The 27,423-nt window shown below is 37.8% G+C and overlaps 1 protein-coding gene across 2 annotated transcripts in view; it reads right to left on the minus strand.

The window, feature by feature from the left end:
• Window positions 1-7,023: 7,023 nt before the first annotated feature.
• LOC149843183 (DNA topoisomerase, type IA, core) overlaps window positions 7,024-27,423 on the minus strand; it is a 59,363-nt gene continuing 38,963 nt past the window's right edge. For both annotated transcript variants that reach the window (XM_089999635.1, XM_089999636.1), the window contains exons 9-16: window positions 27,086-27,165; window positions 25,680-25,958; window positions 11,336-11,504; window positions 10,941-11,069; window positions 9,231-9,443; window positions 8,632-8,811; window positions 7,329-8,057; window positions 7,024-7,224 (exon numbers count right to left, since the gene is read on the minus strand). In XM_089999635.1, the coding sequence (XP_089855761.1) occupies window positions 7,386-8,057; window positions 8,632-8,811; window positions 9,231-9,443; window positions 10,941-11,069; window positions 11,336-11,504; window positions 25,680-25,958; window positions 27,086-27,165 (1,722 nt within the window). In that variant the 3' untranslated portion in view covers window positions 7,024-7,224; window positions 7,329-7,385. The remainder of the gene's footprint in view (window positions 7,225-7,328; window positions 8,058-8,631; window positions 8,812-9,230; window positions 9,444-10,940; window positions 11,070-11,335; window positions 11,505-25,679; window positions 25,959-27,085; window positions 27,166-27,423) is intronic.

A 27,423-nucleotide genomic window follows, 5' to 3' on the forward strand; every position in this document is an offset into this window, starting at 1 on the left:
AGGATGGAGTCCTCCTGTTCAAGTACAACTATGGTGCAATCATACTCCTTGAAGAAAAGCTTGATGAGCCATACATTACTTAAGAGCATCCAAAAAGTTCGGCTACCTCAAGATTGAAGATTGTATTTTTCTTCTTTAGAGTCATATGTAACAGAACCTTCAGAAGCATGCATATTGCATAGTACATAACCATTCATAAAAACTATATCATAAAAGTATACGATAGTTTCAAAAAACTCCTTTTTGAAAACTAATAATTGTACCTTCTTACAACCCTTTATGAAAAAGATATTTTGTCATGTAATAATTGTACCTTACACTATATACAAGACAACATGAAAAAGAAATGTAGGAAAAAGACAAAAACATAAAATCGGCTACATAGAGAAAAACAAATATAATATAGTTTTGAAAAGACTCTAGTTACCTTCTTTAAAGAAATGTTTTTAATATAAGAAGAAGACAAAAACATAAAATCGGCTACACAAAGAAATACAATTTTGAAAAGACTCTAGTTACCTTCTTTAAAGAAATGTTTTTAATATAAGAAGAAGACAAAAACATAAAATCGGCTACACAAAGAAATACACATATAATATATTTTTTGAAAGGACTCTAGTTACCTTTTTTCAAAACCATAGAATGTCGACTTACTTGAAGTCATCATTCTCTTTTGTACAAAGCATTAAATACCTCCTGTAACAAATCCTTGTTAATATCCTTCTCAAAGAATGTCGACCTTCTTTTTCTCTCTGAAGACTTTGAAAAACACAACATAAAGAAAACACTTGACATGACTATGTACAAATAAATATCTCAAAGCACTCATTGTACTTACACTCATTTAAAGTAAAGAAGTACTTATGTACCTCAAGTCATTAATTAGAATAAAGACAAAACTACAACCCAACGTTCAATGTACTATTGTAAGAAATAGACTTTTTACATAAAATATGTATTACCTAAAATATTACAACGACTAGTGTACCCTATATTTTACTTTTATGGAAAAAGGCATTCTCGAATTTCTCTAAAAGATATTTTTGAAATGACATAACATTTCACATTTCAAAAAGGCTACGATTTCAAAAAGTAACGACTACTTTTTCATAAGCTATATAAACACACTCAAATAAACTATTCAACAATGGAATGGAATAGACGTGTGAGCTTACAACGAGAAAAATTCCTATTCGATATTTGAAAAGAGAGCCTTGAAAAAAAAAGAGAAAAAGAAAAGAAAGAAAAGAGAAAAAGTCAAGTCCATCTCTTTGACAAAGAGCATCCACTGAGTGACAAACAGAACATTCTGAGAATCCTTCATTCGTGCATTCATATCATTATGAAGGTTCTATAGGAAGTATTGTAACTCTGTTATTCACTGTTTTCCTTCTTTGTTGAAAGAAGTAGACCTCTGTGAAAGAGGGTGTTGCCCTTCTCTGTTGAGAGAAGAAGACCTCTGTGAAAGAGGGTGTTGCCCTTCTCTGTTGAGAGAAGAAGACCTCTGTGAAAGAGGGTGTTGTCCTTCTCTGTTGAGAGAAGAAGACCTCGAGGAAGAGGGTGTTGTACTATTTATCCGGTGACTCGGATGTTATAGTAGAAAGCTCAAGTGGTTTGCTTGGGGACTGGATGTAGGTCTGGGTACTGACCGAACCAGTATAAATTCTGTGTTTTATGTGTTGTGCCTTTATTGCCTGATTATTTTATTTTATCGATCTTTATCAAATTTCACTATTCACCCCCCTCTAGTGGAATTTCATATGCCACATACCTCGGATTTCGATTCGGGTATATCGGCATAACTGGATTGGACAAAGATGATCTGAGCCTAGAGTTAGGATTAAGGTCCTACAACTGTTTTCAAAATGATGCATCTAGAGTCAACCTTTTTAGAGAATGTTGAATGTGCATAAATGTTTGTGTAGGATGTGAGTTTGTATGCTACCTTTATTTCCCTCATATTTCCCCAAAATATTTTTCCAAATATCCATATTTCTCACATTTTCCTTCATTTTCTCAAACCCTGGATGACTTTTTAAAATATCCTATTTCTTTCAAAACTCCAGGTGATTTTCCATTCTCCCTTTCTACTGGATCTCGAATTTCCAGCTGCATTTTTATCCTGCCTGCAATTTTTCAAAATCATATGTTTTCTCTCATTGGATTTTCAATTTTTTTGTCTCTTTGCAAAAATTGTTCACCATATTGTCCTCGTGCATACCTTGATTATTGCGGTGGAAATTGTTTACCACTTGCCTTCTCCTTATTCTAAATCCGTTTGCGGATTGTTTTCCAAGAGATATCTCTTTCCTTCAAAATGGTGTTTTTCCTCATGGTTGACGACCTCGCCTAGGTAACAAGGCACATTTTTCGTTGTTATTTCTCTTACAAAGAATGACAACACAATTGTCGGCGACTCTATCCCTAGTAATGGGATATTCTTCCAATTGTCTACCATATCGTCAATAATCATTTTTTCCTCAATCCAAAGTTCCCTCAGAGTCTAATCAAGACTTCATCCTGCAGATAGCATCCGCAGCATTTGATGGTTCGAACAAGGTCAGGAAGAGGAACTGCATCACCACAGTACTCCTCAGCCTCAGAAGAAGAGATGGGCTCCCCTCGACCCGTCATAAGTCAAGAACAGCAGCAAGAGGACGATGGCATAGATCCTCAGATGTACGCGATGTTTCAGAAAATGATGAAGAGGATGATGAGTGAGCAGGCTGGCACCAGCTCAGACAAAAATCCATTCAGTCAGAAAATTAGAGATCGTGTGGCCAATAAATCAACCAAGGAGCATGTTCAAGATACTTCGGACGAAGAAGAATCAGCAGATGATACCGAGGAAGAATGTGAGATCATTCATGGAGCAACTCGCAAACCAAAGGGCCAAGCAATAGAAAAACCGCTTCAAGCACAGTTCATGAAAATGACCAAAGTGGTTAAAGATCTGCAAGCTCGCGACAAGGGCAAGAAAGTCTTCACTAGCGAGGATTTTTATGATGGATTAGAAGGAGACGAAGAACTGGAAAATCTGCCCCGCAAGTTCATCAAGTTCGATGGTTCTGGTGATCCCAAAGCCCATCTCACCATGTTCTTCGCTGAATGCTCTAAATTCAAGAGAGACAATAGGGCCCTATTTCTCTGTTTTCCTCGTAGCCTAGAAGGCACTGCCGTCAAGTGGTACTCTGAGCATATCAATCCAATCGAGCTGCGAGAATTCGATAAGGTGGTCAACCTATTCATTGAGCGATTTCTGTTCAATACTGAAGCGCTCCCAACATTGAGTCATCTCTGCAATCTAAGACAGAATGAAAATGAAAAGGCAAGGGACTTCATTCGCAGGTGGAGAGAGACCTGCAACAAAATGAGGGATCCTATATCAGAGAGGCATGCCTTATCGCTGATCCTGAACAACTTCTCACAACCTTTGAGAAGTCTTATCTCTTCATTTCAGTCACATTCATTGTGTTGAATACTTTAATGCTTTTTCTTTTTTCTTTTTTCAAATTACTTTTAGTTGGGGATCAAATCAAAATTATATGGTTTATGAAATAGTTTCTGGTACTCTCTCTTTAACAGCTGATGTATGATGAAGTGCTTATATGGTTTATGAATAGTTTCTTTTTCTTATATGGTATATGGAATAGTTAGTGATGGCTTAGGGCTGTCGCCATTACCTATTTATGGTGTAGGGCATTATACATAATGTCGCCATCACAACTCTCATCTACACAGCTCCGCCCGTAAGGGCTCCACTCAACTGGTAGGGGTGACTTGTTAATGTCATCAAGTTGATGAGACGTCCCAAGTTCGAAACCCATGGGTGGCATCCTTTGGTTGAAGGTCAAAGCTGGGTGTAATAGGTGGGCAGGGGAGATCTCTAGGGTATTACCAACCGGAGGCCTGTGAGGTCAGTGATGGAGGGTTTCCTTGGATTATCTAAAAACAACTCTCGTCTACACCATGAAGTTGTCAAGTCATTCAAAAGGACTTTCACTGATAAGGGCATTTTCATGTATGTCAGAAGGACATGCATGTCATTTTGGCCGTGACATGCGCGGATACAAAAATTCGCCGAAACTGATTCATTTGTTCACTTAGTTGGTAATTTTGTTAGATATAAATATTAAAAAGATGCGTCACATCTTTGCTCTTATTCTTTTTTTTTAATGTTGTGCTTATTTTTTACATCAATGCATGAACCAAAAATTTATGAAAATTGGGCAAGCCTTCCATTTTATTCTACAAATTCAGAGTGTGTTGATTATTTTAGCTTAATGTTTCCATCTTCATTAGTTGTATGTTTTCGGTTTTAGCAACCAAAAGATAAAAAATGATATATCTAAGCATTTACTAATTTATCAACATCTTTATGACTTTGATTTTATTTTTCATCTTATAAAATTTTTATTTTATTTTTCACCTTATAAAATTTTCTGCTGTTAGCTTTACCAACTCATCATCTTAGGTGTTCACTTAAATTTGAAAAGAAAATGTCATATTTAAAGCATACGCATCGCCCATGAGGAAACAATGAATACCTCTCCAGATGGATTGTAGCAAAAAATATTAAAAAAAAAAGTCCAGGCCCAAGGTTCCATCTCTAGCCCATCATGTACCCTGACCTGTTATGGGCTCAGCCTTTATCTAAATCTCTATTTTTTCCAAAAGGATACAACAGAATCTCTCTTTTTCATGGATCGTGAAACCAGAGCCATATATTAGTTGATCATCTCAATACATCTATGATTTATTTTGATAGAAAGATATAGACATATCTATCTCCATGAAAGAAACAGTTAGAACTTATATTTGGTTATTTCTCTCTCTAAAATCTAGCTTTATCTTTCTATTTCTCAGTAGCAATAAGTTAGAAAGTCTCAAATACTTTTGTTTTCCTCCATGTAATAGCACAACGTTTTGAAAATTTCTAATCAAAAAAATTATATTTTGAGGGCGACAAGAGTATTATGAAAGCCTTGGTGAAGAAAAATGGATCAAACTGACCATGCTATTCAGGCCACAGATCTTGACCTTTGTTTTGCTACTTAAAGCCTTTCTTGGTGTACCTTCTACAATCTATTAGTTTGTCAATTCATCAGTGCCACAGGACCCATCAAGGCAGATATGATGAACAGATGACACGACTCAGTACATCTGTTATATCCTACCCTGCCAAGAAATGATGAAAAGCTGTTAATAATTCTTCTTGAACCATCTTTAAAAGATGGAAAACTTTAGAATAGGAAAAATTACAAAAAAGTCAAGCAGGGTTTCTTGTGTTTTGGGCAAACCCTCTAAGATAAATTTTTAAATACCCACCAAAGCTTTTGGTCTAATTCATATGCACACCAAACATTGTTGTTTTCAACTTCTCCCTAATGCTTTTTCAGAAAATGAACATAACATCAAAATTTGGCACATTTTTTCAAATACCAAATATATGTCAAAATTTCTCGCATATCCAAAATCATTGATTTCAATCTTATTTAAGACCATTTTATCTATCTGATCTAATTTATGCATAACTCCTGACCTTCACATCAATATCTTGTGAATCTTCAAATGACAAATCCAACTAAAGAGATTTGCATAGACCTCTTAAGCTCCGCATCAATATTTTGTCTGCACAAATATCTTGTGAATCTCTTCAATACTAAAATCTAACTAAGGAGATTCTCCTAATATTTGTGCAAACTTTCTCACCTTTAAGAGCATTATATTTGTGCAAAGGTGATAAGGTCAACACAAATATCATTTGAATCTCCTTAGTTAAGTTCTAATCTTGAAGAAGTTTGCAAGATATTTGTGCGAATGTCAAGAGGTTCGCAATTGATGTGAAAGTTAAAAGATCTATGCGAATATCATGCCTATCTCCTTGGTTGAATGCCTTTTAAAAATTTACAAGATATTGATGCAAAGGTCAAGAGGTACAGACAAGGATAAAATGGCCTTAAATAAGTCTAAAATTAGTGATTTTGTATATGCAGAAAATTTTAACACATTTCTTGGTATTTGTAAAAACATGCCAAATTTTGAGGATATTACAGTCATTTCCTTAGGATAACCAAATCACGCCTAAATTAGTTACTAGAAAAAATCCTGTTATAGCCATCTCTCTCTCTTGGTTTTCCCCTATATACATGCAGATCATTTGAATGTAGCTCAAAAGAAAAGTGGCATGGCTTAATCAACATGATTTGGAAGTCATGTTCGGCTGCCTTAAGGATCAATATCCTCTTATTACTCCATCAAACAATCTCGATAGCCAAGTCTTTCGATATTAGGCATACCTGGGATAAGCTATCTACATTTTTCTATTTGAATATCTTCTAAACCGATCCTCATAACATAAACTGAAACTATACTAAAAAACAAGATTTCTCAGCAACCGCATACTTAAGAAACCACTTTTCAAAAAAAAAAAACACCCACAAAATTAATAGGCATTCATATTTGCAGAGGTCGAACTTTTCTTTCCCAATGAACGATTAACACAGATGCAAACTGTTTTCATCCCCAACCCCATGTAACTCGGTAATGTGAACAGAACAAGCACCAAAAGGTAAAAAGAGTATTTTTACCCTCGTACAATTTATTATAGGGGTGAAATAGTAAATTCAAATTATGAGTTAGTGCTAACCCAGAGTCAAACTGACGTTAGTTTATGAGTGGGGATATTTGGTATATTTGTTTAACGCTCACAAATCTTTGGTGAGCAATCACCTTCTGATGCCTAAGTACTGAACCATAAGCCCCTTGATCAATCAGAAAAACTATAAGCCCCTTGAATATCTCCGAACATGTAACAGTTCTTGAACATCCAACAACTTCCTCTGAGGTGATATAATAGGACAAAAAGGAACCAATGTCACTTTAATCGATCCCAATCATCATCGGTAAAAAGAGTCGGATCAGTCATATTAGCTACCTATTCAGTAAGATGAAACTGTAGTTGGGCCACTGTCCTAAGTAATTCATCATCAGTGCCAAGGAATAGAAAATAACATAATAGTCTCAATGAAAAATAAATTAAATTAAATAATCCTAAAAAAAGTCGTATTCAGAAATTTGAAGACCATCTTTTTCATAAAGGGAAAAACAAAGGTAGAGTTTACAGAACCTACCGCCCCCTCCCAAGCATTGAAAAATGGAAAAAGATACATCTGTTTATAAGTGTACAATCGCATGAGGAACAAACAAGTGCATTGTGTTCACCTGCATGAAAACAAAAATAGTGAGTGTAGATTCTATGAGCATGCAGTGTTATACCAAAACTGATTAAGAAATGCTGACCATTGATCATAAAAAAAAATGCTAACCATTGATCTTGTGATATGACAAATGAGTGCACAGCCCCACCAATCAGCATTGCCATATCAAAAATCTCGAAAACTCATTCTAGGATCCTCTTGTCTACCACGACCCCTGCCTCTTCCTCTGCTTCCAGCTCCTCTCCCTCTCCCTCTACCTCTTCCTCTACCTCTTGCTCTCCCTCCCACACGCTTGAAATAAGACTTTCCATGCTTCATCTCCACAAGCGAATGCAGAAGTTCATCGCACAAGATACATCCCTTGTATACAGTTGATCCATCACTAAGAGGAGTTGTCTTCTTGTTGAAATCCACCTCAATAATTGTTGATTCACACTCCAGGCATCGCTCGCTTGTGGTAGAGATTCTGTGGGCACCCTCTGGCAGAGACACAAGACAGTTGCATGCATTGCAGCACAGCCTCCACCTGGGTGCACTGACAGGGTCGAGCACCAATGTGCCTTCACATTCAGGACATGCACACACGCCTTGGCATATCACAGAGTGTTTACATGTCGGGTGAGGGCAGAGGGAACATGGCATACCTACTCCTTTCCCCAGCTTGCCTGAGTTCCCGCCCTTCCCAAGATGAAGGGCACTAAAGAGTGATTCTATCCCCTCAAAGGGTGGATTGTTGTAGCAGTAAGGGCAGAGCGGAAAAGATTTTGCATCTGGGCCAGCCAAGGAGAAGAGGACAAGTTCAAAGTTATCCAGGGGACACACGAGCTCCTTGTACAGCTAACAAACAAGCACCAAACAAAGCCATCAAATTCACAGATAAAGACTTGGATTATTTCTGATCTTGAACTGAACAAGTTGGGCAGTCATTGTTCATTGTCGTAAATACCAGGTTAACTATGTCACATGGGTGCGGGGGTGCGGCACTTTCAAAAAACTTCGGTGCAGGGGTGCTGTATATATATATATATATATATATATATATATATATATATATAGTCCAAAAGTTGGACATTTGGCCGAGTCCCTGTGACATAGCAGGTTAACCATGTCCTGGCAATCGAACCTTTATCATGCCAAGAAGGCATGATGGTCCTTGTGGCTCGGATGGACAAGGTTACCAAGGCGAGTGTCTTAATAGTGGATGGCCTAATAAGAAAATATTTCTAATGCATTTGCAAGAGGACATGCAGATAAGGGGGAGGAATAAAAGGGAAAAAAAGACGTAGCCAGGGTATAAGAGATCAGGAAAAACTGGAAACTCCTGCTAAACATCAAGGTCCAGATTTGTTTTAATTCAACAATGCATTATCTTTCCATTAAATGTAACTATGTAAATATTAATTACCATTACCTTGATTGTGCCCTTCTGAGGAAGATAATAAACCTCCTCGCAGGTACTGCAGTACAACCGTGATGGCTGGGTGGAAATGTACTTCATGTAGCGAACACATTTGCCACATTTGCTAAGCATGCGACCAGAATCAGCTAATGGTGAGAACTGAGCTTCAAATAATGCATCCATGCTTTCAATCTGCTAGGGAGCAACAAAAGAAGCACATGGGTTCATTTGAAAATCCAGTGAAAAGCGCTACAAAAAACAGCATTCATTCAATAACAAAAAAAATCCAAAGGATGGCATCTTGGGTGTTTTTTCAACCTTCACTTCAAAAAGCCCAATCCTGGCAAGCAAATCAAAGCTGTAACAATAGTTAGACTTCAAGAAATTTATATTCTTTCCAAATAAGATCTTAAAAAGCATAATGAGTTCAGTATAAGCATACACCTTTTATGGATGCACCATATTAAGTAGAAAAGGCAATAACTACGTAGGATTTTGCTACTGACGTGAAGAAATAAGATATTTTTTTGAATATATGCCTCCATCTAAACATTGAGCAAAAAGGTGGTAAGATTTCAGGCAGAGTCCATATTAAGCAAAAGAAGAAGCACCTGCTTCACAAAGTAAGAGAACTTCCTCTGAAATTGCTGCAACACATGCTGTACAACATGCACACGATCTTCTTTGCCCTTTGCAATTAGGGTGTTCTGAAGTTCTATGAAGCTGCGTATATCTGGCAAACACAGATCTGGATCGATACATTGATATCCTCTGATCAGTGTTGTTCCTAGAGGTGTCGGAACCAACTTTCTCCCAGCATGAACCTGCAATGCATTAAAAAGGATGCAGATTTCCATATTGCAAAAGCAAGCAAGAAAGCATCCATGAAGCATATACATATAATCACAAATAGCAGCAATATGTTCAAATTTTATATTATTTTCATGTCATTTTTTTCAGTTTTTCTCTTTGCATTCCCTTTCTTTCAACATTTTGATAATTCAGTACCTTTTGAAGTCATGGTGAACAAATTTTGCTAAGCATCCATATTTTTATTCTGTATTATCAATAATTTTCCTTTTTTTCACACATGGACCTCAACGCACGCACGCACGTATGCACACACAGACACACATGTGAGCACATGCGTGTGCCCGCACGCATACATGCATGCACACACACACAGAGTAATAGGGAGTTTGGGGGTCAGAACAACCCCAAAGTATGGGGTATTTTGAGAATGTCAGTTTTCAATGTTAAAAACACCATTGTCTTTACATGTATAAAAACTGGAGAGGAATGAAGAGAAACAAAATTTTATAGGCATTTCTTTTCCTTTTATATACTTTTAAAACACAGAGATTCCATATATTTGCCAACAATATTCTTTTAGCCATAGTGGCTTTGAATAGTCATCTTTAAGCATGGGTTTCTATTCTAATACATTCATGGAAAATACTAAAAAAAAAATTGGCAAGCAGAAAAAGAAAACTACATTGGTAGATTTCATAGTATAAAAAGTTAGAAAAATATAAAATGTTAGACAAATAATTAAGAAAAGGTACTATTTAAATTGTAGAATTCTTCAAGTTAGAAAACTCTGGCAGGACTTTTGAGATGATATCATTATACTACAACTTTCAAATTAACATGATAAAATATCAGTAGTATCCTTTCAATAATATCTGAAGATATTGTCATGATATTTTTAGACAGCCGCATATAAGCAACCTATTTCACCTGGGTACGGGTACGGAGGGTGCGACACAGCAATTCCAAAAAATGTAGATACGGGGATACGACTAAACATATACTGAAAATATATATTATATATCTAAAATATAGATTATATATTGAAAATATAATATAATATAGGACACGGTAAATGTCGTATCCAGTACCCGTGTCGACACGGGTACGGCACCCTAAGTGCTGTGTCGCGGTAACATAGTAAGCAACTGATAATACATAAGCATGCCAGCCTCACCAGTGTTTTGACTCAGCTAGCCCTTAACTTCAAAAACAGATACAACAAAAATATTTGTTATAAGTAACTGAGATTGAACAGATCATGAAGGGGGTGACGGTTAAGATACGCTATGAAGGAAAATGTTACAGGACATAATATTTTATCAACTTCTATAGTGATAAACTTTGGTATGTAAAATAACAAAGGATGAAAGACAGAGCTGATCTACCCTCATTAAAGTTGAAACACCATATATAAATTGAAAATGGTCAAAATCTTCTCTGGTACCAAAAAAAATATGGGAAAACATCATTTGAAAAAGGAAATGGGAAGGACTGAAGAGCTTATGAACCTGTACATAATTGCGCTCACATATGTTATTTATATGAACAGGGATTGATGCGTCTGTGCCAATGCCATTCTTTTCCATCAACGAGATTAATTCACTCTCACTCAGATAATCAGGAGGTGAGGTGCATCCCTGCCATCCAACAGTTAAGCTGCTTTTACATCCAAAGAACGCATAAAAAGTGGCCTAAACTGGTAGTATTAACAAATGAAGTAACCAAACGTATTTATGAAATCTACAATTCTAAAAGCATGTATCATGCTTTTCCAAAAAAAGATTGCTACATATGATAAGCCAGTCCTGCTTTTCCCTTCTTTTAATCTTGTTTACATAAATAGAGACAAATATACATGAAGAAATTACTTTGTAAAGGTTGCTCTGTTTGTAATGAATACCACCTCAAATAACTCAACTTTTGAAATTTTTATTGCTTCTCCTCTGGAAAACTCAGGAATGCTCTTCTCATTCACAGCCAACCATGGCATGACCACTGTGAAACCTTTTGATATGATATGTTGGCCTGTAACATGGAATAACTCCCGTCCAGCCAAAAAGTCTACTTTCGTCCTGCCAGGAGCAACATCAGTACTACAAATTAAAATATGGATCATATAAAATTTCAGTGCCACCAAAAGCCACCTAGACCAGAAAACATACATAAATGTTTTGTTAAAAAAATATAATGTCTGAAGCAGCACCATGCAGGAGTTCCAGACACAAGAAGCCCCGGAATACATAAGCACGATGAATGCACAAAAAGTTGATGTACAAGATTTTTCTCGTGAACCTTATAATGAGGCTGCAAACTAAAACTCAAAAAAAAAATGCAGCATATGTTCATGATAAAATACAACCTATGAACAAAATCAATGAGAATTCGCTAAGGAACTGGAAGTAATGAGAAGGAAAAGGCTCCACAAAATCGTAAAAACAAAAGATCCACAAGATAACACAATCATAAATAGTTCAATTATGACTTGAAACTACTAGTACAGTTTCAGTCCATCTCATATGCCTCTTAAGCTCATGAAAAGTGCAGACTACTAGTACAGTTTCAGTCCATCTCATATGCCTCTTAAGCTCATGAAAAGTGCAGCATGTATATATATATATATATATGAGAGAGAGAGAGAGAAAGGTCTACCTATGCACTGCACTTTTCATGAGCAAAGGTGGTTGCTGACATAGCATTCACATGTGCAAGAAGGTGGTGAAGTCAAAGAATCTTCAAGGTAGTATAACTATAACCTATAACCTACTTCAACCTCAATATTAGATAAAAAAAACACATACTGGATCTCTGACACGAGTCCCCTGCAAGAACTCGGAAACCAGTCTAGATCTCTAACTGAATAACTTGTCAGTGGACTAAGCTTAGATTACAATATGTAGAACCACTGCCATGTCAACCATAATGGGGAAACAGAAGCCATCCAAGTTTCTAACAGTGCACATAGTGTGAACAATGGTGAGCAAAGTGAGTGCAGTAATTAACTATCTACAAGGGAATGCTATTCATTGAGTCTAGTTTTCACAATTTCCAAGCTCAAACACCACTTTTTTTTAGTCATTATCACCCCTTGTCCATGTCCATGTCCATGATAAACCTCAAAGTTGCATTTGAACCCTAGATAGATTACTCTATTTTAACTCCCTTTCAGAGTGAGGACACATTCTTTCTATAACCACTTATCTTACATGTCCTTCACTTTCCAGGTTGATGCTAATATAAGATTTTCTTTGTCCACAACTATGTCACACGGACTCGGTTGGGGAGGCGACGCACCCTCGTCGACACGCCCCAACATGGGTGCGGTTTCAGACACGGGCCGGACTCGGTCAACGAAGAGTCAGACTCAGTCAACGCACCGAGTCCGTCCACTTTATAGACTCGGTCAACTTTCACCGAGTCTGTTTTGGTCCATTTTTAGGACAAAAAACTAATATATATATATATATATATATATATATATATATATATGACTGTGCAACTACAACTGCACAGTCACAGACTGTGCAACTGCAACTGCACAGTCACAGACTGTGCAACAGTCACAGACTGCATTGCACAGTTTGTGCAACTGCATTGGGTGTGATAAGGCATGTGCTCAGGATTATATTTTGATAGGCAGGTATTAATCTTTAAGTAGTGGGCATTTTTTGTTGGGATAATCACATATATAAGATTTTGAAGGCCCATTTGTTTACTGTTGCTGTTTACTTTTATATATAACCAGTGAATCTTATACATATCAGTCATTGTTTACTTTTTAAAAATACATATACATATATATATAGCCGAGTCCCCGTGTCAAAAAATTTTGAAATTGTGCCGCACCCGTACCCGCACCCATGTGACATAGGTCCACAACTATCTCAAGTTTTTCTTGTTAGCAAGCATATATACTAATAGTGATTCTTGTTGGATTACTGCATGTGTAAATAATAATAACGACATCTGTGCAAATGTTACAGCATTAGTAAAAGGATGAAGACTAAAAGGCTATGTCACATAGGTACCAGGTACCATAAGGGATTTTCTAAAAGGATGGGTACGACTATGAATACAAACTAAAGGCCCAAAATGTGTTAAATATATATAATTAATATATAATGGGTCAAGTGAAGTCCAAAACTCAGTTGACCCAGAGTTACCAAAAGCCTCTTAGGTAAGTAGGAAGCGCGCTTCCCAGAAACTCGCTTCGGAAGTATAATACTCTTCGTTTAAGAAACTTTATGAGAATCTCGATTTTCCTACATTTCTCCTATGCTTCTCACCTAAGTCACAGGGACTCGGCAAAGCAGATGCCGCACCCGCATCGACGCGACGCGGGTGTGGCACCAGGGGCGGTCAACACAACCCTGGGTGCGGTCAACGCACCCAAAGTCATTTTGGTCCAATTTTTTGAACGTTAAAAAAAAACCGATAAAAAAGGAGGATTAGGGCAAAAAAAATTGCCCTAATCTCCTCTCCTTTCCTCTCCCGTGCAACTTAGCTCGAGTCCTCCTGACGCCTCTGCCCAACGCCACCCCCTCCTCTCCCTCATCGCAGGTACCCTCTAGCTCCATCTCTCTCTTCTTGTGTCGGCAATGGAGGGGTCGAGCCCCCCTGCTCCCTCTCATGTTGGGTCGGCAGGGGAGGGGCCGAGCCCCCCCCCCCCCCCCCCCTCTCGCTCTTTTGTTGGGTCGGCAGGGTAGAGGCTGAGCCCCCCTTGCTCCCTTTGTTTTTGGCAGGGGAGGGGGGGGGGCTCTCGCTCTCTTATTGGGTAGGCAGAGGAGGGGCTAAGCCCCCCCCCTCTTGCTCTCTTGTTGGATCGACAGGGGAGGGGCTGAGCCCCCCCTGCTCCCTCTGTTTTCGGCAAGGGAAGGGGACGAGCCCCCCCCCCCCCACTCTCGCTCTCTTGTTAGGTCGGCAGGGGAGGGGTCGAGCCCCCTTCCTTGCTCCCACTTAATTCAGGGGAGGGGCTGAGTCAAGGTTGCCAAACTAGGAAGTGGAAGCGGGAAACGATACGGGAAGTAGAAGCGAGGCATTTTAAAATTTATACGAAGCGGGAAGCGAAGTTTCAATTTAAAAGCGAAATATGAATAAAAAATAAAGAATATAGAATCAAACAAGAAATAAATAAAAACTAAAATAAAATTAATCATTCTTATATTTCATGATTTTTCTGTAAAAGAGTTAAACCTTTGTTAAAATCTAATAATGATGGTTACCAATTTAAAGAAAGTACATGGAAAGTGAGTGAAAGCATGAGATAAAATACATGAAAAAGATGAAAAGAAACTTGAGAAAAGCATATAGTATGCATAGACCATGTGTATGAGAAGCATAGAAGAAGCGTGGGGGAATCGAGCTTCCCATGAAGTTTCGGAAGCGAGGAGTATCGCGCTTCCGAAGCGAGTTTCCGGGAAGCAAGCTGCCCACCTACCTAAGAAGCTTCCGGTAACTCTGGGTTGAGTCCCTCCCTGTTTTTGGCAAGGGATATATATATATAATATATATATATATATATATTATATTATATTTTTATATCAAGATAATCTTTGTATAATTGATTTGAAATTTTGAATGTATTTTTTTTTTGTGTTTTCAGGATAAAAATGACGGATAAAGAAAAAGGACTCGTGTTATCCTCATCCCAACATTTGAGTCCTGCTGCTAGTTTTGTTGATAGTTGTAGTGGGATTGATGAGGTGGGGCCACTATGAGTACATGTAGATAAACTTGCAAAAACTGGAGAAGGAGGTGGTGGAAACAAGAGATTTCGATGCAAGCTCTGTGAAAAAGATTTTGCTGGGTCTCAGTGAAGGCTCATTTGTTGAAGATACCAGGACATGGCATTTCAGGATGTAGAAAAGTTGATGAGGCAATGCAAAGACAATACAAGAAAAGAAAGACAATGATCGATTCTTGTGCAGCTAGTGTGTCATTTGCAAGCCACTAAGAAAATGCTAAAAAAAAAAAAGTCAATATAGGAGGTAGAGGAACGATACAAGCAACATTCAATACATATAGAAGAGAAGAATTGCATAGAAAAGTTGGGAGGTATTTTTATTCTAGTTCACTCTCATTTAATGCGGCTAAAAATCCTTATTGGAAGGATTTAGTAACATCTTTGGCAAATTATAATTTGAGTGGCTATGTGCCTCCAAGCTTAGAAAAAATATGAACCACACTTCTTGCAGAAGAGAGGGCAAATGTGGAGAGGTTGTTGGAGATTAAAAAATATTCATGGGAGCAAAATAGAGTTTCTATTGTGTCTGATGGATGGACAGATATTCAAAGGCGTCCACTGATCAATTTCATTGCTTCTTCGCTTAGTGGCCCAGTATTCTTAAAAGCAGTTGACGCATCTGGAGAATATAAAAATGCAAAGTATTTGAAGGGGTTGTTTATAGAAGTCACAAAAGAAGTGGGTGATCAGAATGTTGTACAAATTATTACAGACAACGCGCCAGTTTGTAAAAGTGCAGCGTTGAGTTTGGAGAGTGACTACCCTCATATTTTTTAGACTCTCTGTGTAGCACACAGCTTAAATCCGACCCTAAAGAACATATACAACCCCAAAGAAGAAAAAAAATCACAAACATATGCTTTTTGTTCATGGATTGAAGATTTAGAAAGAAATGTCAAAAAGCATTAGAAATTTTGTTGTTAACCATCATCGTGTTAATGCTATATTTAATAGGCATTCTGACTTGAAATTGTTGAAGGTCGCTGAAACACGTTTTGTGTCCATCATTGTGATGGTGAAGAGGATTAAAAAAGTGAAGGATGCTTTGGTTAGCATGGTGACTGATGAAAATTGGACATTCTATCGTGCTGATAATGATGTCAAGGCTCAAGAAATTAAGAAATTCATTGTTGATGATGAGTTTTGGGACAAATTAGTATACTTTCTTCAATTTACCCAACCTATTTGGGAAATATTGAGAGAAGTTGATAAGAATGAGCCCATGCTTCACAGAGTTTATAAAATGTTGAATAATATGATTGAAAAAATACAAGTTGTTTTCAAGCATGAAGAAAAAAATCCTCCATTGGATGATTCAGAATTTTTTAACCATATTCATTCAATTTTAGTCAGAAGATGAAATAAGAGCAACACTTATTTGCATTGCATGGCACATTCTCTTAATCCAAAATATTATGCAAAAAAGTGGCAAGCAGGTGGTATTGGTCATGTCCCTCCAAATCTAGACCCAGAGCTATCAAGACATAGAAATATGTGTATGATAAGACCTTTTCCTGAAGTATATCTTCCAAATCAAGTCACACAAGAGTTTGAAAAAGTTTCATCTTCAAGATTATATGGACCAGCATTATTCGCGAGAGAGAAGGATAATATAGATCCTATCACATGGTGGTCAACATTTGGATCAAAAACACATCTTCTCCAACGTCTTCCATTACGATTGATATCGCAACTTACTAGTTCATCTTGTTGTGAAAGAAATTGGAGCACATATTCTCAAATTCACAACGTGAAGAAAAACAAACTCACAAGCAAGCGTGTAGAGGATTTAGTATATGTTCATTCAAATCTTCGACTACTTTTGTGAACTAATGATGAATACAGGTACTAATTTGCTCTCTTAGTTATTTGATTATTTATTTTTTAATTTTTTATTTAAATATATTTTTATTGTATTTAACATTTTCAAATTGGGTTTGTAACGCAAACAAGGAACATCCAAATTTTGGCGTGTAAACCCAGAAGAGTGTGACTTCGAGAGAGACCATGATTTCAACATGACAAACATGGATTTATCTGAGCTCAGTCTTCCTTCTAATGATGCATTTGATGATGAAGAAGAAAATTATTAAGAACCATTACTTTTGGTATGTAATTTAGTTTTTTCTGCTTTACTTATTTGATTGATATTTAGGTTGATTTATGTAATTGTTTTATTTATTTGATTGATATTTAGGTTGATATATTGTATGCATGATGAATAATATTATGACAATGTTAACTGTTAAAACTTCAAAATTATATAATATATATATATTTACATTTTTGCCCTGCCGCACCCCCGCACCCTAGGTTTTTGAAAGTGTCGCACCCCCACACCCGCACCCGCACCCATGTGACTTAGCTTCTCACATACATTGTCATGCTTCCTATATGTGGGAACCAGACGCTCGTTGAAGGAAGAAGATGTGGGAAGCTATGTCCTGAATGAATTTCCAGAGTTTTCGTCAGAGTCTTCATAACCACCTGTCAGTTACTCGTTGTTTGCATCATCAAGTTTGGCATCATAGATTAGGTAATTGCATCTCTAGTTTCCTTGATAGTCTATATAATAAAGGATTGATTGATGTCAATAAAAGAATTTTCTCGCCTTCTTGTGTTAGTTGTTGTATTTGTAAGTCATGAACATCCTTTTTCTAAATCTAATAAAAGATCTTCATTTCCTTTTGAACTTGTTCACTCGAATGTTTGGGGTCCTTCTCATGTTATGTCTCTGTCAAAATCTAGATATACTTTCTTAAATCCAAAGATCAAGTCTTGCCTATATTTTGTAGATTTAAGTCGACTATGTTTTCATGAAAAATCTTAGGCTTCTAAAGTGACGGCGGTGGTGAATATATATCACATCAATTCAGACAGTTTTTACACGATAATGGGATTCAACGTGAGTTGAGTTGTCCTAGAACATCTCAACAAAATGGTGTTGTTGAGAGTTATTATCGTGAGGGGTTTATTGGAAATCAGAAAAGTTATCAGGTGGTCTTGTTTATATTTTAACTTTTAATGGTCTTTTTGTAATTTTCTTTATTGACCCTAATCACTACTTAAGGGTGATTATCATGAATACATCTTTTTCTTTTCTCAAACCAAGCTGCAACATGGTATCAGAGCCTCACGTTCTTGGGAGAATCTGACGCCTAGGCTATCTTTCTTTCTTCCTCTCTCCTAGCCTATATCCAGTCTGTTGGATCTTTCTTCTGATCAAACCCTAGGTTCTTTCCTCAGTCTCACGACTTGGGATCTAACTAGTTCTGCACAATATGCAGATCTGATCAGACACCCTAGGTCGTGGGTTCCTCTTTTGTTCCTTGTTGATGACGCCTCAGTAATATTGATGGATCGTGGTGCATCAGCTCTACCATCATGTGGAGATTGCGTGGAGCAGATCTGGCATCATAATCGTGTTGCATCAGATCAGGAATCATTTTGTGATTGGGTGGAGCAGACCTGAGATCGTGCAGTATCTGAGTGTCATGTAGTGTGGAGCGTTGATGTTGGATCAGATCTGAATGTTGTGGCTGACTGATTGTTGCTCGTATCAGAGTCGTGTTGATGTGGTAGGCATTAAATATGTAGTGCTTGTTGTCGTTGGAATCAGATTTAATCAGATCTGATTAATTTTTGTTGAAGTTCAGATCTGAAATCAATTTTCATCATCTGAATTTTTTTATAGTGTTGATCAGATTTATTATCTTGCTAGTGGCGTCTGTGATATATATATATATATATATATATATATATATATATATATATATATATATATATATATATATATATATATATGTTTATATATTGCAAGACAAGGATTTTATTTCAGCTGGAATATGGGTCTTTACTATCAGATTGGTATTATTATTATTATTATCCTGCTCATTGGCTAGCTACTGTCAGTGGTGAATACCATGGCTGAAATAAAGTTCACTGATGGTAAACAAAGGTCTGAAGTGTCTGCAGAGTACAAAGCTTTTGCCAATCCCTTTTCTTATGGGTCGTCTGTAAAGCTAGACGACAATAATTATGAAAGGTGGTCGAGGACTTTTATGATGTCAGTGTCAGGACATCGTCGAAAACATATTTTGTTAGAAAAGGAACCAACGGAGAAAACTGAGAAATATGCCACATGACAGGAAGATAATGACATTGTTATCTCTTGGATTATGAACAGTGTTCAACCACATTGCAGACGGCTTAATTTACTATTCTACTGCAAAGGAGAAGTAGGATTCATTACGTGACACGTACTCACAAGACAAAAATGTCAGTAGAATTTTGCAAGTTGAGCAAGAGGTATTTCAGCTACAGCAGGGTGATCAGAATTTTTCCCAATATTATGCATCAGTTAAATCAGCCTATGAAAGGCTCAACTCTGTTCGTCCTCCATGCTGCACTAATCATAAAACTCATCGGGAGCAGACTATGGTGGCTCGTTTTCTATCAGGATTATCTCCTGATTACTCAGTAGCCAAGGTGCAAATGCTTACTGGCTCTGAGATCCCTACTCTAGCTGATGCCTACAACCGGTTAAGCCGTCTTGTTGTTACCCTTCCTCCTCTTCATGGGGACTCTCAGACTTCAGCTCTTGTTGTCACTGGTGGACGAGGGCATGGCTTACCTAGTTCTTCCAGAGGCAGAGGTCGTGGAAGAGGCAGTGGAGGTCGTAGCAGGCTTTAGTGTACATATTGTGGCAAGCAGAGGCACCTTGAGGATCGTTGTTGGGATAAGAACCCTAAAAGTCGCCCTCAGAGCTCATTATCGTTTCCCAAAGCAACAGCTCAGGTTGTCTCTTCCATCACTGAACATGTGCCTACTTCTTCAATCAATACAATTACTCTTAGTCGTGCAGAATATGATCAACTTCTTTCTCAGAGTTCTGCATCTGTGTCTGCCTCTACTGTAGTGACTGATGTAGCATGCTCTGCGGGTACTCAGGTGGATGATAGGGGTAAGATATGGATTATTGATTCTGGCGCCTCTCGACACTTTTACGGAGATTCACATAGTTTCCCTACACTGGTTCATGCATCTTTCCCTCGTCGTATATTATCTCCAATGGTGGGGCAAGGAGATGTGCATCTTAACCCTACATTACGGATTCAACATGTCCTCCATGCTCCACAGTTTCCTAAGAATTTATTATATGTAAGCCAACTTACAAAAGAACTAAATTGTCGAGTTATATTTGACCTGGGTTCTTGTGTATTTCAGGATTTGTTGTCTGGGAAGAAGATTGGTGGGGGCCATGAGGAGGGAGGTGTTTACTATCTTACACAACCCGTTGGAGTAGCAACTTCGTGTGTGGAATCGAGTTCTAATTCCTACCAATGGCATCTCAAATTGGGTCATCCTTCTCTCTCCAAGCTTCGAAGAGTCATTCCACAGGTCTCTCCTACAGCATCCTTTCAGTGTGAAGCATGTTAGTTGGGCAAGCATCATTGTAGTTCCTTTTCTTTAAGTCAAAGTTGTTCTAGTCAAAGTCCTTTTGATCTAATTCATGTTGATGTTTGGGGGCCTAGTCGGGTTCCTAATAGGTTTCAGTCAAAGTATTACCTTGTCATTGTTGATGACTACTCTAGAGTGTCTTGGGTCTTTTTAATAAAGGAGAGATCTGAAGTCCTGTGTATTCTCCAATCTTTTATTCTTGAAATAAAGACTCAATTTGGTTCCATTGTTAAAATTGTTCGCACTGATAATGCTCTTAAATTCAAATCTAGCAAACTATTATAATTTTATCGGGATAATGGGATTTGCCCTCAATTTTCATGTGCTCATACGTCCCAGCAAAATGGGATAGCTGAAAGAAAACATCGACACCTTTTGGAAGTAACTCGAACCCTTATGATTCAAACAAACATGCCAGCTTCTTTTTGGGGAGATGCCCTTCTTACTTCCTGTTACCTTATTAACAGAATGCCTTCTACTGCTCTTAATGACCAAATTCCTATCAGACAACTTTATCTTGATTGTTCTTTGTTCAAAGTTGCTCCTAAGGTATTTGGTTGTGTTTGTTTTGTGCAAAAACTTGGACCTAATAGGGACAAACTAGCTGCACAGGCAACTAAGTGTATCTTTATTGGGTATCAAAAAAACCAAAAAGGGTACAAATGTCTTGACCCCATTGCTCGTAAAGAGTATATCAGTGCGGATGTTACATTCTTTGAGACCATTCCTTCTCGCTGTGGGCGTCTCGTGTGAATCTTGATATGTCCAAATCGTTTCCCTTACCCATTCCTCCCATTCCTTTGGAGCCCGTTCCTTTGTTGCCTTCATTATGTTCTGATCCCTCTTCAACTTGGTTCCATGATCCTCCATTGGTGTATACTCGCTATCAAGCCTCCTCTCGTGGCCCTTCATCGCCTTCTTCTCCTGCAGTCAGTGATCCTGATCATGTTGATGATTATATTGCTTATCCTGATGATCGTAGAGCAGATCCTGATCATGTTGATTATTATATTGCTTATCCTGATGATCGTAGAGCAGATCCTGAGATTGAAAATGATTTGCCCATAGCCCTGAGGAAAGACAAGCGTCAGTGTACTCTGCACCCAATTTCAAAGTTTGCGTCCACAGACAGGATTGGAAAGAGCATGCAAAACTTTCTATCTACCATTTCCAGTCCTATCAATCATCAACAGGCTTTATTAGATCCTCAATGGAAACAAGCAATGCAAGAAGAAATGGATGCCTTGATTTCTCAAGGGACTTGGGAGCTTGTCGATCCTCCTTCTGATGCAGACATTGTTGGTTGTAAGTGGGTGTACACTATTAAATATCATTTTGATGGCACTCTGGAGAGATACAAAGCTCGTCTAGTTGCCAAAGGCTACACCCAAACATATGAGGTGGACTTCTTTGAGACTTTCTCTCCCGTTGCTAGAATGAGCACTATACGCTTAGTTATTTCTGTGATTGTTCATCATGGGTGGAGTATGACTCAGCTTGATGTGAAGAATGTTTTTCTGTATGAGGATCTATCTGAGACGGTCTACATGCAACAACCGCCTGGCTTTGAACGACAGGGGGAGTGTGGCAAAGTGTGCAAACTAAAAAGGGCAATATATGGCCTAAAGCAAAGCCCGCGTGCATGGTTTCACAAATTGTTTAAGGTGATGTCTAAATTTAGTTTCCAAAGGTCGCCATCAGATCATTTTTTGTTCATAAAGAATAGCTCTAAAGGTTTTGTGATTATGGTTGTTTATGTTGATGATATAATTTTAACTGGAGATAATGAGCAGGAGATTTCAAGCACCAAGGCATATATGGAAAAATACTTTATTACAAAGGATTTGGGTCCTCTCATGTACTTCTTGGGAATCGAAGTAGCAAGAAATAGAGAAGGTATGGTTCTTTCTCAGAGAAAATATGTGATTGATCTTTTACAGGAGACACAGGGATGCTTGGTGCAAAACTAGCCACTATTCTCATGAATCCTAAACTACTCTTGTATGACGAGCAATCTGAGGCAGTTGATAGTAAGTCTTATAGGACTCTCATTGGTAAACTCCTCTATGTTACTGTAACTAGGCCTGACATATCATTTGTTGTTGGCAAGTTGAGTCTTCATGAATAAACCAAGAAAAGTTCATTGGGAGGCAGCTATGATGGTTCTTAAATACCTGAAGACATCTCCAGGAAAAGGTCTATTGTTTACAAAAGGGGCAAATCTTGATGTGGTTGCATATACTGATGCTGACTATGCAGGGTCGGTTGATGATAGAAAATCTACTCCAGGATTCTGTGTTTTTGTTGGTGGCAACTTAGTTTCATGGAGAAGCAAGAAACAAGTTGTAGTAGCAAGATCAAGTGATGAGTCAGAATATAGGGTCATGGCACAAACTGCTGCTGAAATGATTTGGATAAAATCTATGCTTACCGGATTGGGCATAAAGGTTTCTCTGCCTATGAAGATGATGTGTGATAACAAGGCAGCCATGTTTGTATTTCATGAAAGGACTAAGCATATTGAAATAGATTGCCATTATATTCGGGATATGGTTCAAATGAGAAATATATCAATTGTTCATGTTTCTTCAGAAGATCAAGTAGCAGATGTTTTTACCAAACCCCTTTCTATTGCAGAATTCTCAAAGTGTTGTAACAAGCTGAGCATTATTGACATATATGCTCCAGCTTGAGGGGGAGTGTTGAGAGTTATTATCGTGAGGGGTTTATTGAAAATCAAAAAAGTTATTAGGTGGTCTTGTTTATATTTTAACTTTTAATGGTCTTTTTGTAATTTTCTTTATTGACCCTAATCACTACTTAAGGGTGATTAGGGCTAATCATGAATACATCTTTTTCTTTTCTCAAACCAAGCTGCAACAAATGTAAACACTGCCATATTGTGGAAACAACCTTCACCATGATGAATGATGCAAATCTCAAGGCTAATCTGCGGTCGGAGGCATTTCATACAGCAGTTTTCTTGATAAATAGAATGCCTCTATCCAATCTTTTAGAAAATTCTCCCTATTTTGGTTGTATGGAACATATCCAAATTATTCTTGACTGCGAGCATATGGCTGTCAATGTTTTGTCCACATTGATGGTGCATTGCGAAACAAATTGTCTCCTAGAACCACCGCAGCATCTTAACCTATGTCACAGGGACTCGGTTAGCAGGGTGCCGCACTCGTGTCGACGCGACTCAACGCGGGTGCGGCACCGGGTGCGGTCAACCCGACCCTGGGTGCGTTGACTGCACCTAGGGTCATTTTGGTCCATTTTTTTTGTTTTTTGTTTTAAAAAAAAAAATGCCCTATGAAATGGGCTTCGGAATTTAAAAAAGAAAATCTGGGGAGAGGGGGGGGAGCTGCCCCCCTATAACCCCCCGCCAGGGGCAGCCCCTCTGGACCCCCGCCCGCTAACCGTGCAGCGGGACCCGTGCCGGGGGAACCCCCGGACTCCCCCCCCCCCCTATATATATATATATATATATATATATATATATATATATATATATATATATATTTACATTTTTGCCCCTGCCGCACCCCGTGCCCGGGTTTTTTGGAAGTGCCGAATCCCCGCACCCATGTGACATAGATCTTAACACATTTCTCATGTTTCTTTTCATGTTTTTTATGTGCTTTCTCTCACGCTTTCACTCACTTTCCATGTACTTGTTCTAAATTATTAACCATCGTTGTTAGATTTTAACAAAAATTTAAATCTTACAATAAAAAATCATGAAATATAAGAATATTCAGTTTTATTTTAGTTTTTATTTGCTTCTTGTTCAATTCATATCCAGTTCCCATATTGCTTCCCTTTTTATTCGTGTTTAGCCTTCAAATTGATTCCTTGCTTCTCACTTCCTATCAATTTTAAAATGTCTCACTTCTCACCTCCACTTCTCGTATCGTTTTTCAATTCCGCTTCCTAGTCTGGTAACCTTGGTTGATCCATACCCAAAGTACCCAAGCACCAACGCAGGTACCACATGGGTACGGGGAGCTGGTAGAAGTACCCATGTTACATAGATAAAAGAACTGTAAAAGATCAAAAGAATGACAAATCTATCCTAAGCTATCAGATACAAAGAAAGACCAGAATACCAGTCACATGGCCAGAGCAATACATGTAAACAAAATTTATGAAGTTACAGTTTTTTCAACTAATTTTCTATTGTGACTCCTTATTTTGATTCTTTGAGCTTATGAGGTATTAAAGGCTGTTCAAGTATATGATTCACTTTGTTCTTAGTATATGCCAAGTTACAGTAAGAGAAGTGTGAGTGAGGTGGATCAGGTTGGTGGTAATTGAGGTGTCTGAATATAGTCTATATCTGTTCTTACTCCTAGTATGTATATACAAAGTACTGCTTGCTTTGAGAGAAATGAATAAATTCTTTTGGATTTTTTTTTTAACTTTTCAGTTTCAAGTCCTCAAAAACATGTTAAAAGCTTATTATGCCTTGTTCCTATTTACTCAAAACATCGTACTAGACCTCAGACATTTAAAAGTCTCGTGAACTACCAAATATGTGTTTTTGGATACTCTAAATTTATTACCTATTATGTAGATGCCTCATAGGCACTCAACAAGCAGTTGATATATATGCCCACCCCACAGCCTCAAGGCCCTGAACTCTCAAGATAACTGTACGGCCCATCCTAATATGATACATTTCCAGATGCTAACACCCTTCAGGTATTCCATTCATGTCCTATTCCAGCTGCATAACCTATCATTCCTGGGAAATTCTGGCAACTAATTCAATGAGAATATGATGCACTGAAAATATTAGCAATAGTCCAATTGGATGACTGTTCATTCACAAATGACAGAATAGATAATAAAGCCACACGCTAAAGGGGATTAATTCACAGGAAATTGCTAAGAGTGCTGGATAAATGGGTAATGCAAAGTCAATGAACGTGTTGTCCACACCCATTTCCATGTCTATGTGATGTAGGAGATTAAATTTTGTGAAAAAGAAGAAAGAGAAACCAACTTTACGGAAAGAAATATCAGTTTATTTTATCACCTCACATAGATACAGTCAAAGCTCACAGTCCCAATGAAGTGCAGGGTGATGTACTGATATAATCTCCAAGCATCAGTTCCTAACATATCTTGTGTTGCAGATCTCATTGGAGTTATAGGAGGGTGGTCACCAGCATCAGATCCAGCCCGTGGTTTATGAAAATCACTATCCAGCAGTCTTCTAACATCATCACCCCAAAAAGGATTATTGAGCTGAGCTGCTAAGGTGCTTCTGAAATCAAATGATGCAGGATATGCAGTACTCTCTGTACGTGGATAACTGTAGTGGTGAAATGCCATAAGCACAGCACAGCCAGATCAGACTTCAGATGAGACTGGCAAATAAAAAAATAAAGAAAATGCAAAAAAGGAGAAAGGTTTGCTTAAGTAAATTAGGCATGGATGACTATATCTAACATGTTTTAATGAAAATATAACGATACTCTGAGTCAAGAATAGCATATTTTTCATGTAACTGTAAATAGTGTACGCAAAGTAATTTTTCTATCACCATAAAACTAGTAATACAACTAGCAAAATCTGGAGTTAAATGAATGATGGAAAGGACTCTCACAAACAACAAACAGGGAGTGGCTTCTGCCACACACTATAAGAATTTAACAAACACATTTTAACATGGAAGACAAGCAATACTATAAGAAAAAATACTGTGGCTAGAGATGATGTTGCTTTCTTCCAAAAGCATGACCAGTGACCACTTGGTCCAGAACAAGTGACTGACTCGAAATTACCAACTCTAAAGCATCAGCAATAGGTTGAACTACCTGCATAACTAGGAATGGAGGATGCCAATAGATCAGTACAAGAGTAGTCTACAGGTAAAGAGGGAAAAGAGCAAACATATAAATAGAACACAATAAATTCTCTAGACACAAACAACTCTCTATGCAACCTTTATAGATCACAAGATTCACAACTACTTATCCTAGGTACATCTCAGGTTAATCCTGCTTTGCAGTGGAAGGGAAGAGACGTGACTTACCCACCTATTGCCAATTAGGTTGATCATAATAAGAGAAGAAACGAGGTTGGCTAATTGAATCTTCTTACACCACCTAGAACCTGTCCATGTCAACACCCACAAACCCATCTGAATATAGCAGAGTGTGAAATGCACCTTATGACAAACATAGGGAAGTGACAAGCACAGGTCTTTGGATTGGAATAACAGAACCGCATTATAATACCTTCCACCTTGATTTTTTCTGGTTAATATAGCATGAATCTAAATAAAATTCACGAAATTTTCAATGATGAGACCCCCAATGCTAATCTAAAGGAACAGATGATTTCCATTGATTGTAACCATGCACATGAAAGCAAATATCAATGCTAACTGAGCCTACAGATGTGGAAAGGTAAGAAGATATGGAAAGGCAAGAAGACCTGATGAAGCCTTGAGTGTAAAGACGCTCTGCCAGTTGCATGGCATTGTGAGGCCCAAGGCCCAAAGCACTAGATGCAACCTACACAAATCAAGACAACTATCGTGAATAAACTAGATAACACATTGCTATGCCACTAAGGCCCAACTCATTCACTAAATACAAACTTAAAATGTATCCTTGTTTTAAAAATATCAAGCACCAACCACAAAGATAAAATATAAAATTGGATTCATTACCAAGCACATCAACAAACATTGAATAGTGCATGAAAGTTTCACTATGAAGTTGGTACCATCAACCTTATTTTCAAAAATGCAATAGCTACAAAAGTACTAT

This window comes from Nuphar pumila, chromosome 3, assembly GCF_984573655.1.
Source record: "Nuphar pumila chromosome 3, dmNupPumi1.hap1.1, whole genome shotgun sequence".
NCBI lineage: Eukaryota > Viridiplantae > Streptophyta > Magnoliopsida > Nymphaeales > Nymphaeaceae > Nuphar > Nuphar pumila.